The sequence below is a fragment of the Felis catus genome, chromosome A2 (genome assembly GCF_018350175.1).
Source record: "Felis catus isolate Fca126 chromosome A2, F.catus_Fca126_mat1.0, whole genome shotgun sequence".
Classification (NCBI taxonomy): Eukaryota; Metazoa; Chordata; class Mammalia; order Carnivora; family Felidae; genus Felis; species Felis catus.
The window spans coordinates 63,032,283-63,048,797 of record NC_058369.1 but is presented as its reverse complement, the minus strand read 5'-3'; the positions used below and the strand labels follow the sequence as shown (position 1 = coordinate 63,048,797).

The window sequence follows — 16,515 nt, the reverse complement described above, 5'->3', positions numbered from 1 at the left end:
CCATTTAGGGGTCCGCTGGCTGTGAACTCCTCCCCTGAGGCTCCATTTTGGGTCCCCCCTCCCCCTCCTGTCAGCCCTGGGGCTGGGGTCTCCTAGAGGGCAGGAAAAATGTCTGTCCTATTCCTGAGGCCTGGGGTTCAATGCTCAGGAAGCATTTACCCCAGAGTAAGAATGCCCAGCTCAGTCTGAGAATGAGTTATGTGCTTTTGACCTCTTGAGAAATAATGCTACCCCATAGAGCAATGCACTTGCGAAGAGGCGCTGGGCTCCTGATCAGGGGACGCTCCTGGTAACTGCACCTCAAGGGGAGCCCAGCCCTCTCCTGGTGGGATCCTAGCAGAATCCCTATGCCCCAGGTGGGGCTGAATCTCACAAACTGCAAGGTCATGACCCCAGGGGAAATCCAGAGTTGAATGTTCAACGAGCTGAGCCCCCCAGGCATCCCAAGGTACAGCGCTTCTAATTCTGCCAAAGGGTGTGCGTTTTCCAAGGGGATCTTTGGAGGTTGCTGCCCACTTCCCGGATTTCACTAGTGGGAAAACCAAGGCCGAGAGGCTGACTGAGGGGATATGTGGGTCTGGGGGATGCTGGCATCTCTCTTCCTTTCCTCCCCTGAGCACCCCTCTTCCCTGGACCCGCTCTTCCAGAATGCTCCTGGCCAGCCTAAATCCTGCTCCTTTCTCCAGGCTCATTTTAAGAAGTCATGTGACTTTTGAAGTCTTCCCTGACCCCTCCCTCCACTGGCCTGACCTTCCAGGGACTTGTTAAGCATCTTGTGCTTTGCCTGTCGTGGCTGTGCGGCTTTGCGTCTGCACGACCCTACTAGATTGTAAGCTGCAGGCGGGCAGGGAGGTCTGGGTTCCTGAGAGAGCGTAACCCTAGCGCCGGATGCACGCGTGCGTGGCTGAATGAATGAGAGAATGCAGGAGTGAACGAACGAGCCAGTTTTGCAGGGATCCGGACCCCAGCAGCCCTTCGCGCCCCACCCGCAGCCCGCGGACACTCGGAGCAGGGGCCCCCCAGGTGGGTTCACCGCCTCGCGGTCCCGCGGAGGCGCACGGGGCCAGGTGACCGGCGGCCGGGCGCGGCGGTGGCGATTGCCCGCGCCGCCTCGAGGGGGCCCTGCGGCGGGCGCGGCCGCGAGCCAGGAGGACGGCCCGCCCGCGCTGCCGCCGCGCTGCTCGGCGCCCGGCCTGCTGCGGCCATCGCCCCGCGGGACCCGCCGCTCGCCCAGGTACCGGGCCGCGCCGCCGCCCGCTTTGTGTCGGGCCGGCGGCAGCGATTGCGCGCCGGGCGCGGGGAGGGGCTCGGGGACGCAGCGCAGGGCCGGAGGCGAGGATCTGGGGTCCGGGGGCGCGGCCGGGGCGGCGCTGCGCGGCGGACTTCGCTTTCGGGGACGCGTCCCGAGACCGCAGGGCGGAGAGCCGCGCCGGGGCCCTGTCCCGGTCCCCGAGGTGGGCGGGAGCCGGGGGCGGGGGTCCCCGGGCGCTCCCTCCTGACTTCTGAAGGCGCAGGAGCCTCGCGGGGGGCGCCCGGGGAGGGGGGGCGCTCGGGGCCGGCGCCACCTGTGGCACGTGCCCCCCGGCCGGCCGGCGCGGTCGCTGACAAGCGGCAGGGGGGAGGGTCGGGGCGCGCGGGGCGCCCGCGGGGGGCTGCGTTCGGGGTGGGCGCCGCGGCCCGACCGGGGCGCTGGGGTCTTTGCTTGAAGGGATGTGAAAATCTGTGGTGTGGCGGGAAGGGACTCCGGAGCTGCCAGAGGGCGACCCCCTTCCCCATCGCGATTAATAAAAGCGCCTGGGGAAGTGGGGCCAGCAGGGCGCACTGTGGAGGGCGGTCACTGCCTGTTCAGAAGTCCCCCGACCCTGAGGGGGCTCCAGTCCTCCACACACTTTGACCTTCTGGAGGTTTTCATGAATGTGATCCTCAAAGACTAAAAATGCACTGAAAATCGGGTAAAAGTTTTCATTTCATTAAAGTTTTCATTGCATTAAAGTTGCAAAGCGTTTCAGAACCAGCCGGTTTGACATTTTGGTGTGTTTGGTCTGCCTGTTGCCGTCTTTGAAGTGCTGTAGTTAGTTCTCTGCCCTTTGAAAGAGATTGGATTCTCTCCTCTCTGGGGCCTGGGAGGTTATATTTGCAAATCAATCAACAAGTATTAAGAAAGGCGTTTCTGTGGAGAGGCCTGGAGGAGCCTGGGAGGGGCTGGCGAGTCTGTGCAGCTGGAGGGTGGAGGGAACGAGGCCAGTCCCGGAGAATGAGGGGACCTTTGTGCGCAGGGAGCTGCCTGGGACCTGGCTGGAGGCCAGACTCCTGACCTCAAAGACAAAGTAATAGTATCTTACTTTGCAATATTGCCAAGTAATAGTGACCTCTGAGGCAAAGTAATCACATAGTAACAGCAGGTACTTAGTGAGCATTTGCTTGTGCTAAATGCTCCTCATGCCTTTATTGCATTTCATCCCAGTGGCCTTCCTCAGATGGGACTGGGGTTGTTGCCCCATTTTACAGGTGCACAAACGGAGGCAGAGAAAGGCCGAGCATCTTGTTCAGGTTGATGAAATGTGGTGTGGCGCAGGGCTCCAGCTGGGATGGAGGTTTGCAGGGCCCTGTCCTCGCCCCTGCTGTTGAATGCAGGTTCTGACAGCAGGTTCCTCAGCTGAGGTGCAAACTGTGAGCTGTGGCAGCAGCTGAGTTCTTGCTTTGCAAAGCACTGAGAAGGTGGAAAAAGTAGTAGCTGCTGGGAACCGGGTGCTCCTCGATGCAAATTGACCAGCTTTTACAAAGTGTAGGTTTGGCACCTAATGGTTTCAAAAGGAGCAAGTTGCAAATGTGCCTGTGGGAGGTGAAGGTCACGGGGTTAAATATTATGGTCCTGCAGGGGATGTTGCTGATGGGGATTTAGGGGGGGAAAAAAGGCCTGGGAAGAAGGCTAAAAGGCAAGAAAAGTGAGGGGAGGGGCCTAGTAGGGAAGGTTTCTGACCCACTGCTGGCTGGCCCATTTTACAGATGAGTAAATTGATAAACAGGGATCCCATCAAAGCTCTGGCTGGTGCCCTGGCGCTCAGGCTCCTTGTCTAGGACCAGCCTGGCATAAACCACCCCCGTGTGGGGAGAAAGCTTTCTGTTCCCTCCCAGCACCCTCCCCTCCCCTCTCCCCCCCCCCCCCCCCCAGCTCCTGTGGGGTGGAGAGGTGCAGGGCGTTCTTGCTGGAGAACCCACCAGCCTTAGCCAGCAGTGTTACTGTTGTGGGGCCGCCGCTCTCTGAGTGGGAGGCTTCTCTAGGGTGGCTCCCAGCCATGACTTTCTCTGGGAGAGGCCCTGTTTCCGGGCTGGGCCTCCAGCGGGGTCTGGTTCTGCCCCCAGGAGCTGGGCTGGGGTCCGGAAGATACAGGCCCTTTCTGGTAGAACTCCGTAAGCAGGGGGTGATCTGTGCCCTGTACACCTGGAGGCCCCTGTAGTCACCTCTGTCGATCCCGAAAAAGGGCTCCTGGTTAGCTGGTTAGTTCAGTAGGTGTTTGGTTAAGTCAGAGCTACTGTTTGGGTGTAGGAAGCCGTCACTGGTCACTGTCACTGTCTGGGTCCCGCGCACTGTTCTAGCTGCTGGAACCCTTGCTGCCCAGCGGGGGGCGGGGTGCATGCAGGGGGGCGCCTTTCTGGGGGTGCCCATGTGGAGCTGGTATCAAACACCATTCCGCCGCTGCTTTTAAAACACCTAGACATTCAGAATTGCTTCCATCAAAGTGCCGTTGAACGTGAGTTCTGCTGGCTTCAGTGAATGTTGTGAGTCTGTTCTCATGGGCTGAGCCCTGTGGACAGCGGGCAGGGTGGTTCCACAGCTGGAGTGGGCTCAGGGTAGGCACGGTTATCTCTCCACGACTGTCCCTTTCCTAGAAGGGCAGGAAACCAGAATCTCTTGGTTTCTAGAACTTCCTGTTGCCTTCTGCCTGTCTGCACAGTGTTTGGTGAATGTCCATGGGGCAGTGTGGGTCAGGGGTGCTCTGTCACATCCACGAGGCTGTGCATTCGGGGACATCTGGGTATCTGCTGTGCCTGGATTTGGTACAGCCCTGCCGGGTGTCCCAGAATCCCCCTGGGGAGCCGCTGAATTGGAGCGGGGGAGGCCTGCAAGGGCAAGGATGACCACCACGGGTTGGGGGAGCCCTTAGGAGCGGTCAGAGTGCCCCCCTGTGTCACTGCCCCCTGCCCGTGTCATCAGCGATGACCCCTGCACGTTTTAAAAATTATGTTAATTTTTTTTAAAAAAGAAGGCAGTGATCTAGTATTAATATATATTGTCCCAAATGGGCTAATTTGATGAAAAATGTGTGTTTAAGGAGTCTTGGTCGGTAATCAGGAAAATTCCCTCTGGTGGAGCATTCCTGATCAGGCAACTTGGAGCCACCAGCTCTGGGAGAGAAGTCTTTCCGATGCGTCTGTCCCTCGTCCCTGGGCTGGACAGGGCCTCTGTGCTCAGCTAATGGCCTTGCAGTAGCACCTTTTTGACAGCTTAGCTGTCCTCACCGACACAGGACCTGATCTTCCCCTACCCTCCTCGCAAGGCGTGGTTTTTGTCTCCGCTTTCCAGAGCTCTCAAGACCTGGGGCTGGTTGGAACCCTGGTCTGATGGGGACAGTCTGTCCTGCCTTAGTGATGGGCGGGTGGGCAGAGCCTCTGAGTGCATGCCTTGGTGTGGTGCTGGGGGCCGGGGGGGGCGGGCGTCCCGGATTGGAACCCAGGTCCATCTGCAATCTTGGGACTTGTTCCCAAGACCAGGGGTCTCCATGGGTCCCCGCGAGGGGCTGGCGAGGTGTCCGCAGCTGGCGGGGCTCCTGCCCCAGCTGCTTCCTCGGACAGGGAGCCTGTTGTCGCTTTCTGCCTCTCTTCCTTCCTCCGTCAGTGCTCATTGTGGCGCGTGGGGGCTCCCGCCTTCCTCTTCCTCTCCTGGGGAGACCGGAGAGCGTTCACTGCACCCTTGGCAGCCCCGGCTTTGTTCTTCAGCTTTAGGAGTCATCTGTGGGCCCCCGTTCCAGCTTCCCGAGTGGCGAACCGCTCAGGCTCCCGGGGCCGGGCTGTGCCCGTGGGCCCCGTCCAAGAGGCTGAGGCTCCAGGCAGCCGGCACTGTGCTCAGAGGCCACGCAGGGTGTGCCCTGAGCGTAGACTTTCTGAGAGCGGCTGTGAGCAGGGAAACTACCCCCCGAGGTTCGGAAGGCCCAAGAACTAGCTGCAGCCGACAGAGAAGGCAAAAGGCAAGTGTCTACTGGAGTGGCCCGGAAGGCCTTGCCGGCCTCTGGCGGCTCTGCTGTGGGCAGGACGGGCCTGGAGTAGGGACCCTTCTCCAGTTCCCGGCACACAGCTGCAGGGTGCTGCCTGTCACTCATCGTGAGCCGCAGGAGAAGCGTGGGCAGGCCCACATCTGGCCGGCGAGGCGCCCTGGGGCCAGGCCGGGCCATTAGCTGGGCGTCTGCGTTCTGTGCGCATTCCTCCCAGAGCTGGGCTGGAGCTGGCTGGGGGAACAAAAGGGCTCCATTGACTGGGTCCTGGCCTTCCTCCCTCCTAATTCATCACCTCCCAGGGGCTTCCTGAGCCTCACTCCCTCCCTACTGGGGATTTTGGACTCAGATCAAAGGCATGGCTCCGGCAGCCTGCTGGGAGGAAAGAGTGGGTTCTGGTGGCCACAGACTTGGGGTAAAGCCGCCCTTTGTCGTGGGGAGTATCCTTGGGGCTCCCCACCTGCAGCCTGGAGCCTCGGTGCCCTCCAGGGGACTCACACCAGCACACCCAGCAAGCCCCATGGTGGTGTTTTGTGTGACTTTGGGGTCGCCTCTTGGAGTTAGGTTGGGGTTTCCTCCCTGCTTGTGGCCCAGGGCCACTGCTGAATTTCCATAGCTCCGGGGTCTCCTGCTGGAATACCACTTCCGCATTCTTGGAGGCGCTATCTGATCCCCCACGGGGGCCAGCAGTGTGATCCTTGGAGGAAGTGGTGGGACTCGTTTGTCCTGGTGATCTGGGGACGGGATCTGAAGTCCCCCGGGGTTGGGGGGGGGTTGGGCAGTGAGGGAAGGAAGGGGCCTATCTATGCCCTCAGCTGGTTGGGCAGGCATTTCCCCTTGTCCTGGGCCAGGAGGGGAGGGGACAGTTGTCACCAACATTGTTTCCCCAGTCAGAGAAGCTTCCCAGGTAGTGGATGTCTTAGCTTCTTAAATTGATTTCGGACTCTTTCTACAAAATAATTGTCACGCAATACGTGCTGGCTGTCGACTTGGAGAGCCGTCTTTCTGTAAGCACTGGCCCAGAGGCAGTGTTCTGGAGGGCTGTGCTTCTGGACTTTACCTCGCTGAGATCACGTGCGGTTTTAGCACCAAAAAGGCAGTAAATGCATCCCTTGCCCTGCCCCCCTGCCCCGTGTAACCACCTCTGCACACGCACAGGCATCGGTGACAGTGCCCTAGGAGAGGGATGTGTCGTAGCGGACGTGAGGGCCGTGTGTCCTTTGCATGCACCGCCTGCATGCATCATCCCTGCACGGGGGCTGTTGAGCAAGATCCTGGCCCGTCATGTCCGCGGAAGGACTTGCCAGTCTGACCGAGGTCAGAACACAAACTTCTTTTTGGTATCGTGGTAAAATACATAAATCATAACATTTTCCGCGTTAACCTGAAGAGTTCAAGCGCACAGTTCAGCGGCGTTGAGCACATTCATGCTGTCCATCCCCAGATCCGTTTCCCTCTGGAGAAGCCCTGTCCCCATGAAGCACTAACTCCCCACCCCCTCCCCCAGCCCCCCCCCCCCCCCCCCCCCGCTCTATCCCCCCTACATTCTGTCTCTGTGAATGAGTCCTCCGGGGACCTTGTTCAAATGAGGTCACACACGATTTGTCTTTTTTTTTTTTTTTTAAGTCCGAAGCAGGCTCCAGGCTCTGAGCTGTTAGCACAGTCTGACATGGGGCTTGAATCCACGAACCTTGAGACCCTGACCTGAGCCGAAGTTGGACGCTTAACCGACTGAGCCCCCCAGACGCCCCACAATTTGTCTTTTTGGGCTTATCCCACTCGGCATCACGACCTCCGAGGTTCACTCGTCTTGCAGCAGGTGTTAGAATGTCCTTCTGTTTCAAGGCTGAAGAATATTCCCTCGTGTGGATGGAGCACATTCTCTCCCTCGGAGAGGGTCACTCGGGTTTGGCTGTTGTGAGCAGGGCCGCTGTGGTCGAGGACGTACAGGTATCTGTTTTTTAGCCCCCGCTTTCCTTTCTGCTGGCATGTGCCCAGGAGAGGACACAGACTTTTGGACGTCCCCTTGATATATACAGTTGCATCGCAATGTGCTTGTTAGAGCCTCTCTGTGTCTGCCCAGCATCCCTGACTGCTGGGCCTAGTTGGCGCCCACAAGGTAGAAACCAGGCCCGCGGGGGAAGGAAGACGGAGACTTCTTACTGAGCTATTTTGACAGATTGTGTAAACTCAGTGATTAATGGAACGAGGCAGGAAGAATGTCTTTCATTTAAAAAAAAAAAAAAGAGCCTTCAGAGTTGCTTGGTTTTATTTTCAATTAAAAGGGTCTGATTCTGTTTCTGGAGAATGGTTTTAATTTGGATAAATAGTTCAGTCTGGGAACCGCATGCCAGAGTCTATGATCTATGAGTGCAATTACCCAGGGCTCCATCGGCCGCTTTTCGGACCCGGGCCTGCTTTGGTTTGGCCTCGGTGCCGGGGCCCTGCAGGTGCTGAGCTTTGGGGACAGGCCACCCTCCCGACCTGTGCACAGGTCCCGACCTGTGCCTTGAGAGCAAGAGGCCCAAGCCTGGTGGTCGCTGGTTAATTTTTATCTTCCAAGAATGCGTGTAGGATCTTGAGTCAGGGATGCCAAGGAGCAGGCCCTAGATCTCCCCTGCCTTGCAGTTGGACCAGATTCACTGGCATCTTTTCCAACGTGGGTATTGGCGGCATTGGTCAGGTTTGGGGGACGTGGAGGGGCAGACATTCTTACAGGCTTCCCCCTTACGGAAGCTTCTTCTGAGGCCAGGCACAGGGCTCCCTGAAGGCTGGGCCTGGGGCCTTCTTTCAAAGGGGACTGGAGTTGGATCGCAGAGTTGCAGGGAAGCTGGCAGAGGGGGAGTCCTGGGGGCTCTGGGGAAGGAGCCCTCGGGGAAGCAGCCTTGGGAGCGTGAGGCCCTGGAGGAGGGATGGGGTGGAGGAGGGCAGAGGGGATGAGAAGGCACAGGATGGAACGTTCCACTTGCTAACCTGGGGAAAGTGTCAAAGCCTCAAGTCTCCACGCTGTTTAACCAGTGGGGGCGAAGTCTGCGACGGGGCCCATGGGAGCTCTCTAGTGTGGCCAGGAGCTGCAGCAGGCTGCCCCAAGTGCAGGCAGCCACACAGGAGGGGCGCCGGACGAGGTGGCCCTCTGCAGCCGGGAGGGGTCCTGGCCCTCTGCATCTGGGGGTGGGGGGAGACGCTCAGCCCACAGGAGCAGCCGGTGTGGACCAGGCCTGCGTCCCGGGACTGGCACACGGGGTCCTGACCCGCTTCTGGGCAGGCAGCTCGGGGGCTGGAGCCCTGAGGAAGTTCTGATGCGCCGCCTGGTCCTTGGGAGGCCCTGCCCATCCGGTACCGCATGGGGGGACGCTGGGAGCATCCGAGGTCTGTTTTCCCAAAGCCTGTGCACCTCCACTTCTGGAATGGCCCTGGCAGCTCCTAGGTGCCCCACAAAGCCCTTTCTGGTCGCCCACCTGCAAGCCTGTGATTGTGACCGGATGAGATGTTTGGATGAGGTCAGGGGCAACGGCAGAGTCGAGTTCTCTTGTCCTCGCCCCTTCCCACCCCGTTTCTAGGGGAATACCCATGGTGTGTGTCATCTTGGAGAGCATAGTTAGCTGTCACAGTGTTTCCGTTATTGCTGGAGATGCCATCGCCCGACTGCTGTTACCACAGTGATGTGGCCACCGGGTGGGTGCAGTTGGGGGGCCCCGTGGTGCCCACGGTCCCCAGCGTCCAGGTCTCTTGCACCACTCCTCGGGCTGGCGGCCAGGGCCCCGCCAATGTAGGTCTCCTTACGGGGTCACCACGTGCAGGGTGAACAACAGTCGGTAGCTGACAATGTGTGTCAAGATGGTGGGCACTAGGCCACAGGCAGGCTGGCCGTGGCTCCATGAGGCTCTGTGACCAGTGCTCTGGGTAATCGTGTGGCCAGGACCTGGAGGGGCCGAGCTCAGCTCTGCAGCCTGGAGTGTTCTGTGGGGTCTGGACGGGTTCAGCTTCCTGGGTCTCGAGCCAAGATGGGTTGGGTCAACGGGCTGGGGGCTGCCGGAGCCTTTGGCCAACCTCAGTCTCTCTTGTTTGCCCCCATTGACTTTGGGGCTGCCTGCCTGCCTTCCATTGGTCTAAACCTGTTGTTTCCGCTGTGTTCCGCCTGGTGTCAGACCCGAGTGCTCTGAGGACATCAGCATGTCTACATCCTGTGGTGCCAGATGGTGTTGAGCAGAGAGGAGGCCCTTGGCTGGGGGCAGCTGGCTGTATGCCCTGGGGCTGGGGCAGAATGGGAGCCGGCCTGTGGTCCTGGACCCGGGACAGCCACGGGACAGCCACGGAGCTTCTCTCCCAGCCTTGCTGAACGGCCTAAGGACGCTCCCTGGTGACGTGAGGTCATCTTGAGGACACACTGCGTTTTCCTTCCTTTTCATCTTCAGTTTCTCAGCCTTTTCAGAAGACTCCATCCCAAGTAAGCATTTCTGACCCCTACGTACCCTGCCAGGCACCTGGGAAGGAGGTGGGCTGCGGACGTTGGCCGTCCCAGCCCGTGTACCCTTCCTGACGCCCTCTGGGATCGGCTCGCTCATTTGTGTTCACATGTCTCTCTCACTAACATCTGAGCTCTTCCAAGGCTGCTGCTTTCGATTTTGTAAGATAAGAGCTTTGGAAGCTGCACAGAGTTAACGGTGTGCCCTTGGGCAAGACGTTTTGTCACCGGGTCCAGGGAGCCCTGTCCCCCCCTCATCGGCAGCACGCCCGGCGTGCTTCACAAACCAAGGACACAGTTCCACACCCCAAGGGAAACCTTCTAGAAGCTGATTCTTTACTGGAAGAGAGGGGCGTGCTCACGTGTTACCCCAGGGTTTCAGTAATTTTTTCAGGGCCGCCATTTTCTTTTTTCTGGAAGGTTTGCTTTGCAGTGAGCTCCATTAACTTTCAGGCGAGGGCCGCTGACACGGCCTCTTACAGACTTGAGAATCCGACCCACTGTTACTTCCTTGGAAAACTGCCACATTTCAAGTTGTCATATTATTGAGAGTTGCCAGTAAATGCCCGCTAGGAACCCGTGCAGGCTCCCCGACCAGAGCCGCGAACACAAGGCCTGAGTTTACTGGTCGCGCAGCACAAAAGAATATTCTTTTTGGACCGAGCGAGTGGTGGGGTTTCCTTGAAACCCGCACTGTAAAAAAATGGCAAGAATGATTTCCTTTGTCTCACGCTCAGAATGGATTCCAGTGTTGATGCAGACTCACCAGGATGTGTAATCTCTTGTCTAATATTTAAACGAGGGTTCTGTTCTGGTAAAAACGTGGGGCACCCAGCAGACTCCTGCGGGGACAGCAGTGGCCCGTCCTCCTTAACCGGCTTTCTGTCCAGCCTGCCGAGGTCACGTTCATAAATTCTTTCGCACGGAACACATAAAAAACAAAACAAGACAAAAGGAAACAAAACAAAACAAAACAAAAAACTGGCCTCGGGGCACCTGGGTGGCTCCGTCAGTTAAGTATTTGAGTCTTGGTTTTGGCTCAGGTCGAGCATGATCTCACGGTTTGTGAGTTCAAGTCCCGCGTCTGGCTGTGTGCTGGTGGCACGGAACCTGCTTGGGATTCTCTCTCCCCTGCTTGCACACTCTCCCTTTCTCAAAATAAACAAATGAACATTAACAAACCTGGCCAAATTTCGGAGAGCTGTTTCCATCTGCTGTGTGTATGCTTGCTGGCGGGAGCCCACAGCTCGCCGTTGGGATGAGGGACGGGGGCGGGGGGTACATAGCACCAGGCTGGCCTCGTTCGCGGGTCCTGCGGTCCCTGCTGTCTGCTGGCCCGTGTGCCCTTCTCTCAGTGGGCAGCTGGCCTCTCGAGGGCCATGGTGTGACTGCACTGCCTGGTTCTGTTTCCCTAGTGTGTGCGCGTGTGTCCCCCGCTTAAGGATTGACGTGGCACGTGTCACTTCACAGGCCCCAGGCTGGTGTCCGAAAACGGGCAGGAGGGGCACCAGCCCTTTGTCTGCTTGTCCCCTCCCTCACTCGGTGCTTTTGGGCACCTGATGTTTACTGCACCCCAGCCGAGCTCCTGGTGGTCTTGACCCTCAGCACACTGAAGGGGTGGGGGCAGCGGGTCCACCGGCTTGCTGGCTGTGTCTGCCTGGACGTGTTCCTCCGGCGCAGCTGCTGTCTGGCTGGCCCCCGCCCCCCAGTGGGCCCCGAGAGGTGTCCCCAGGCCCTGTGGGGTCCCTGCTTCTCTTCTTTCGGCTGTCCACCAGGAGGAGAGGTTACAGGGCAAAGTCACCCACCACGCCGGCAGGAGGGATAGGACGGAGCACATCCCCCCCCATGCACCTGCCCCCGGGGGATGGTGCGGCTGGCCTCAGAGAGGGGCGCCCCTGTCCGGTTCACTGTGACCTCCCGTGTCCCAGGGACTGGAGGCCCAGTCTGGGGCTCTTTTTAAAATGTTTACTTAGCTCTTTCTTTCTTTCTTTCTTTCTTTCTTTCTTTCCTTCTTCCTTTTTTATTGAAGTGTAGCTGACATACCATGTTGTATGTTTCAGGAGTACAACATAGTGGTTCAACATGTATACCCATTATGAAGTGACCACTACCGTAAATCTACCACCACATAGGGATTATAGTAACAGAATCGAAGCACTTTGTATGGATCTGTCCCATACAAAGTGCTTCGATTCTGTTACTATAATCCCTATGTGGTGCATGGTATCCCAGCATCTTATTTTTTTGTAATGTTTATTTTTGAGAGAGAGAGAGAGAGAGAAAGAGAGAGAATGAGCAGGGGAGGGGCAGAGAGAGAGGGAGACACAGAATCCGAAGCAGGCTCCAGGCTCTGAGCTGTCAGCACAGAGCCCGATGTGGGGCTTGAACTCACTAACCCTGAGATCAGGACCCGAGCCGAAGTCGGACGTCCAACTGACCGAGCCACCCAGGCGCCTCATTTTTTTTCTTTTATAACCAGAAGTTTGTACCTTTTAATTCTCTTTTCCTATTTTGCCCATTCCCCACCCACTTCTTTCTGGCAACGACCACATTGTTCTCTAGAAGTCTGTCTGTGTTTTCTTGTTTTTAGATTCTGCATGTAAATGAAATCAAATAGAATTTGTCTTCTTGTCTGACTTCATTTCACCTAGCATGATACCTTCTAGGTCCATCCATTGTTACAGATGGCAAGATTTTATTCACTTTATGGTTGGGTAATATCCCATTGTGTACAAACACCGCCTCTCCTTTATCCATTCATTTGTCAGTGGACACTCGGGCTGCTTCCGTATCTTAGCTACTGTAAATAATGCTTCAGTAGACATAAGGGTGCATGTATCTTTTCTAATTAATGTTTTTATTTCTTTTGGATATGTACCCAGAAGTAAAATCACTGGATTAGGGGGCGGTTCTATTTTTAACTTTTTGAGAAGCCTCTGTTCTGTTCTCCAGAGCGGCTGCACCAGTTTGCATTCCCACCAAGCAGTGCAAGAGGGTCCCCTTTCTCCACATCCGTGCTGACACCTGTTGTTTCTTGTGTTAATTTTAGCCATTCTGACAGGTGTGAGGTGGTATCTTCTTGTGGTTTTGATTTGTATTTCCCTGATGATGAGTGATGTTGAGCACCTTTTCATGTGTCTGTGGCTATCTGGATGTCTTCTTTCGAAAAGTGCCCGTTCATGCCTTCTGACCGCTTTTTTTTTTAATGTTTAGTTTTTTTGAGAGAGAGACAGAGACAGAGAGACAGAGCGTGAGTTAAGGGAGAGGCAGAGAGAGAGAGAGGGAGACACAGGCTCCAGGCTCTGAGTTGTCAGCACAGAGCCCGACGTGGGGCTTGAACTCACAAACTGTGAGATCGTGACCTGAGCCAAAGTTGGACGCCTGACTAGCTGAGCCACCCAGGCACCCCATGTCTTCTGACCACTTTTAATTGGATAATGTTTGGTGTGTGTGTGTGTGTGTGTGTGTGTGTGTGTGTGTAGTTGTATAAATTCTTTATAGATTTTGGATACTAACCCTTTATCAGACATGTCATTTGCAAATATCTTCTCCCATTCCATGGTTGCCTTTTAGTTTTACTGGTTGTTTCTTCCGTTGTGCAGAAGCTTTTTAGTTTGATGCAGTCCCACGTGCTTACAGTAGCTTTTCTTGCCCTTGCCTCAGGAGACTGGTCCCCCAAAATACCACTAAGACCAATGTAAAGAACTTAATAGGAGCTTTATGGTTTTGGATCTCACTCAAGTCTTTAATCCACTTTGAATTTATTTTTGTGTTTGGTGTAAGAATGTGGTCCAGGTTCATTCTTCTGCATGTCACTGTCCAGTTTTCCCAGCACCACTTGCTGAGGAGACTGTCCTTATTCTATTGGATAGTCTTTTCTGCTTTGTCATACATTCATTGGCCATACGATTGTGGGTTTATTTCTGGGTTCTCTATTCTGTTCCATTGATCTATGTGTCTGTCTTTGTGCCAGGACCACACTGGATCACTACAGCTTTGTACAGTTGACATGAACGACATGGTATGTCCAGTTTTGTTCTTTCTCAAGATGGCTTTGACTATTAGGGGTCTTCTGTGGCTGTCCATACACATTTTAGGATTCTTTGGTCTAGTTCCATCTGTGAAAAATGCTGTTGGTATTTCACACTTGATCTTAGCCAAAAGACTGAGAAGCGATTGCTATTGCTATTTTGGTAGGGATTACATTGCATTGTAGATCACTTTGGAGTACGGACATTTTATCAATATCAATTCTCCTAATCCATGAGCATGGTATATCTTTGTGTTTGTTTGTGTCATCTTCAAGTTCTTTCATCAGTGTCTTACAGTTTTCAGTGTACGGATTTTTTTACCACTTTGGTTAAATTTATTCCCGGCTGTTGTAAATGGATTATTTTCCTAATTTCTCTTTTTGATAACTTGTTATTGGTGTATAGAAATGCAACAGATGGGAATGTAAGCTGGTGCAGGCACTCTGGAAAACAGTATGGAGGTTCCTCAAAAAACTAAAAACAGAACTACCCTACGACTCAGCAATTGCACTACTAAGCATTTATCCAAGGGATACAGGTGTGCTGTTTCGAAGGGACACATGCACCCCCATGTTTATAGCAACACTATTGACAGTAGCCAAAGTATGGAAAGAGCCCAAATGTCCATTGATGGATGAATGGGTAAAGAAGATGTGGGGTATATATATATATATATATATATAATGGAATATTACTCTGCAATCAAAAAGAATGAAATCTTGCCATTTGCAGCTACGTGGATGGAACTGGAGGGTGTTATGCTAAGTGAAATTAGTCAGAGAAAGACAAATATCATATGACTGTATTCATAGGAGACAAAACAGATGAACATAAGGGAAGGGAAACAAAAATAATATAAAAGCAGGGAGGGGGACAAAACGGAAGAAACTCATAAATATGGAGAACAAACTGAGGGTTACTGGAAGGGTTGTGGGAGGGGGGATGGGCTAAATGGATAAGGGGCATTAAGGAATCTACTCCTGAAATCATTGTTTCACGCTATGCTAACTAATTTGGATGTAAATTAAAAAAAAAAAAAAAGAAATGCAACAGATTTCTGTATGTTGATTTTGTATCCTGTGACCTTACTGAATTCATTCATTAGATCTGATAATTTTTTGGTGGAGTCTTAAGGGTTTTCAACAGATAGTATTGTGTCATTTGCAAATAGTGACAGTTTTACTTCTTTTCCAATTTGAATCCCTTTTATTTCTTCATCGTGTGTAATCACTGTGTCTCGGGCTTCCAAAACTGTGTTGAGTAAAAGTTGTGAGACTGGACATCCCTGTTTTGTTTCTTAGAGGAAAAGCTTTTAGCTTTTCACTGTTGAGTATGATGTTGCTGGGACTTCTTATACATGGCTTTTATTATGTTGAGATATGTTCCTTCTATACCTACTTTGTTGAGAGTTTTTATCACTAGTGGATATTGAATTTTCTCAAATGCCTTTTCTCCATCTATTGGGATGATCATGTGATGTTTATCCTTCGTGTTGTTAATGTTGTGCATCACACTGACCAACTTGCAGATGTCCAACCATCTATGCATCCCTGGAATAAATCCCACTTGATCGCGGTGAATGATCCTTTTAACGCACTGTTGAATTTGGTTTGCTAGTATTTTTTTGAGGATTTTTGTGTCTGTGTTTATCAGGGTTATTGAACCGTCATTTTGTGTGTGTGTGTGTGTGTGTGTGTGTGTTTATCTTTGGCTTTGGTATCAGGATAATTCTGGCTTCATAGAATCAGTTTGGAAACATTCCTTTCTCTTGTATTTTTTGGAACGATTTGAGAAGGATGGGTGCTAACTCTTTAAATGTTTGCTAGAACTCACCTGCAAAGCCGTCTCATCCTAAACTTTTGTGCTTTGGGAGTTTTTAAATTACGGATTCACTTTCATTCCTTGTAATAAGTCTGTTCAGATTTTCTGTCGCTTCGTGATTCAGTCTGGGAAGGTCGTATGTTTCTAGGAATTTGTCCAGTTTGTTGGTGTATAGTTGTTTGTAGCAGTCTCTTACGATCCTCTGTATTTTGTGATGCTGGTTGTAACGTCTCCTCTGCTTTTATATATTTGGACCTGCTCTTTCTTTCTTGATGAGTCGGGCTAGAGGTTTATTGATTTCATTTATATTTTCGGAGAAGCAGCTTGTAGTTTCACTGGTATTTAAAATTTTGTTTTAGTCTCAGTTTCATTTATATCCACTCTCATCTTTATCATTTCTTTCCTTCTACTAACTTAGGAGTTTGCTTGCTCTTCTTTGTGTAAAGTTAGATTGTTTATTGAGGATTTTTCAAGTTTCTTTTCTTTTTTTAAATTGTTTTGAGAGAGGCAGTGAGAATGGGGGAGGGGCAGAGAGAGAGGGAAGAAGAATCCCAAGCAGGGTCTTTTGCTCTCAGCACAGAGCTCGACACCGGGCTTGATCCCATGAGCCGTGAGATCATGACCTGAGCTGAAATCAAGAGTTGGACACTTAACTGACTGAGCTGCCCATGTGCCCTGGGATTTTTCATATTTGGCTTGTATTGCTATGAACTCTACTCTTGGAACTGCTTTTGGTGCATCCCATAGATTTTGGACCATTGTGTTTCCAATTTGGTCTGGAGTGAGTACTGCCTGGGGTGGGGAGGTCCTGGGTGCCCTTCACTGGGGCTGTCTTGGCAGGTGTGCTGGCGTTGCTGCGGGTATGGTCCTGGGGATACTGGGGTTCAAGGTGCCTAGGCTGTTGTGGTGGGACGGCTGGAGTTGGAGG

The 16,515-nt window shown here is 53.6% G+C and overlaps 1 protein-coding gene across 1 annotated transcript in view; it reads left to right on the top strand.

Annotated features, from left to right (window-relative positions):
• The first annotated feature begins 413 nt into the window (after nt 1–413).
• The window catches only part of TNS3 (tensin 3), a 217,087-nt gene continuing 200,985 nt past the window's right edge, over nt 414–16,515 (top strand). Inside the window, exons 1-3 of the mRNA XM_045052604.1 lie at nt 414–448; nt 534–571; nt 993–1,234. Coding sequence (XP_044908539.1) covers nt 414–448; nt 534–571; nt 993–1,234 — 315 coding nt within the window. The remainder of the gene's footprint in view (nt 449–533; nt 572–992; nt 1,235–16,515) is intronic.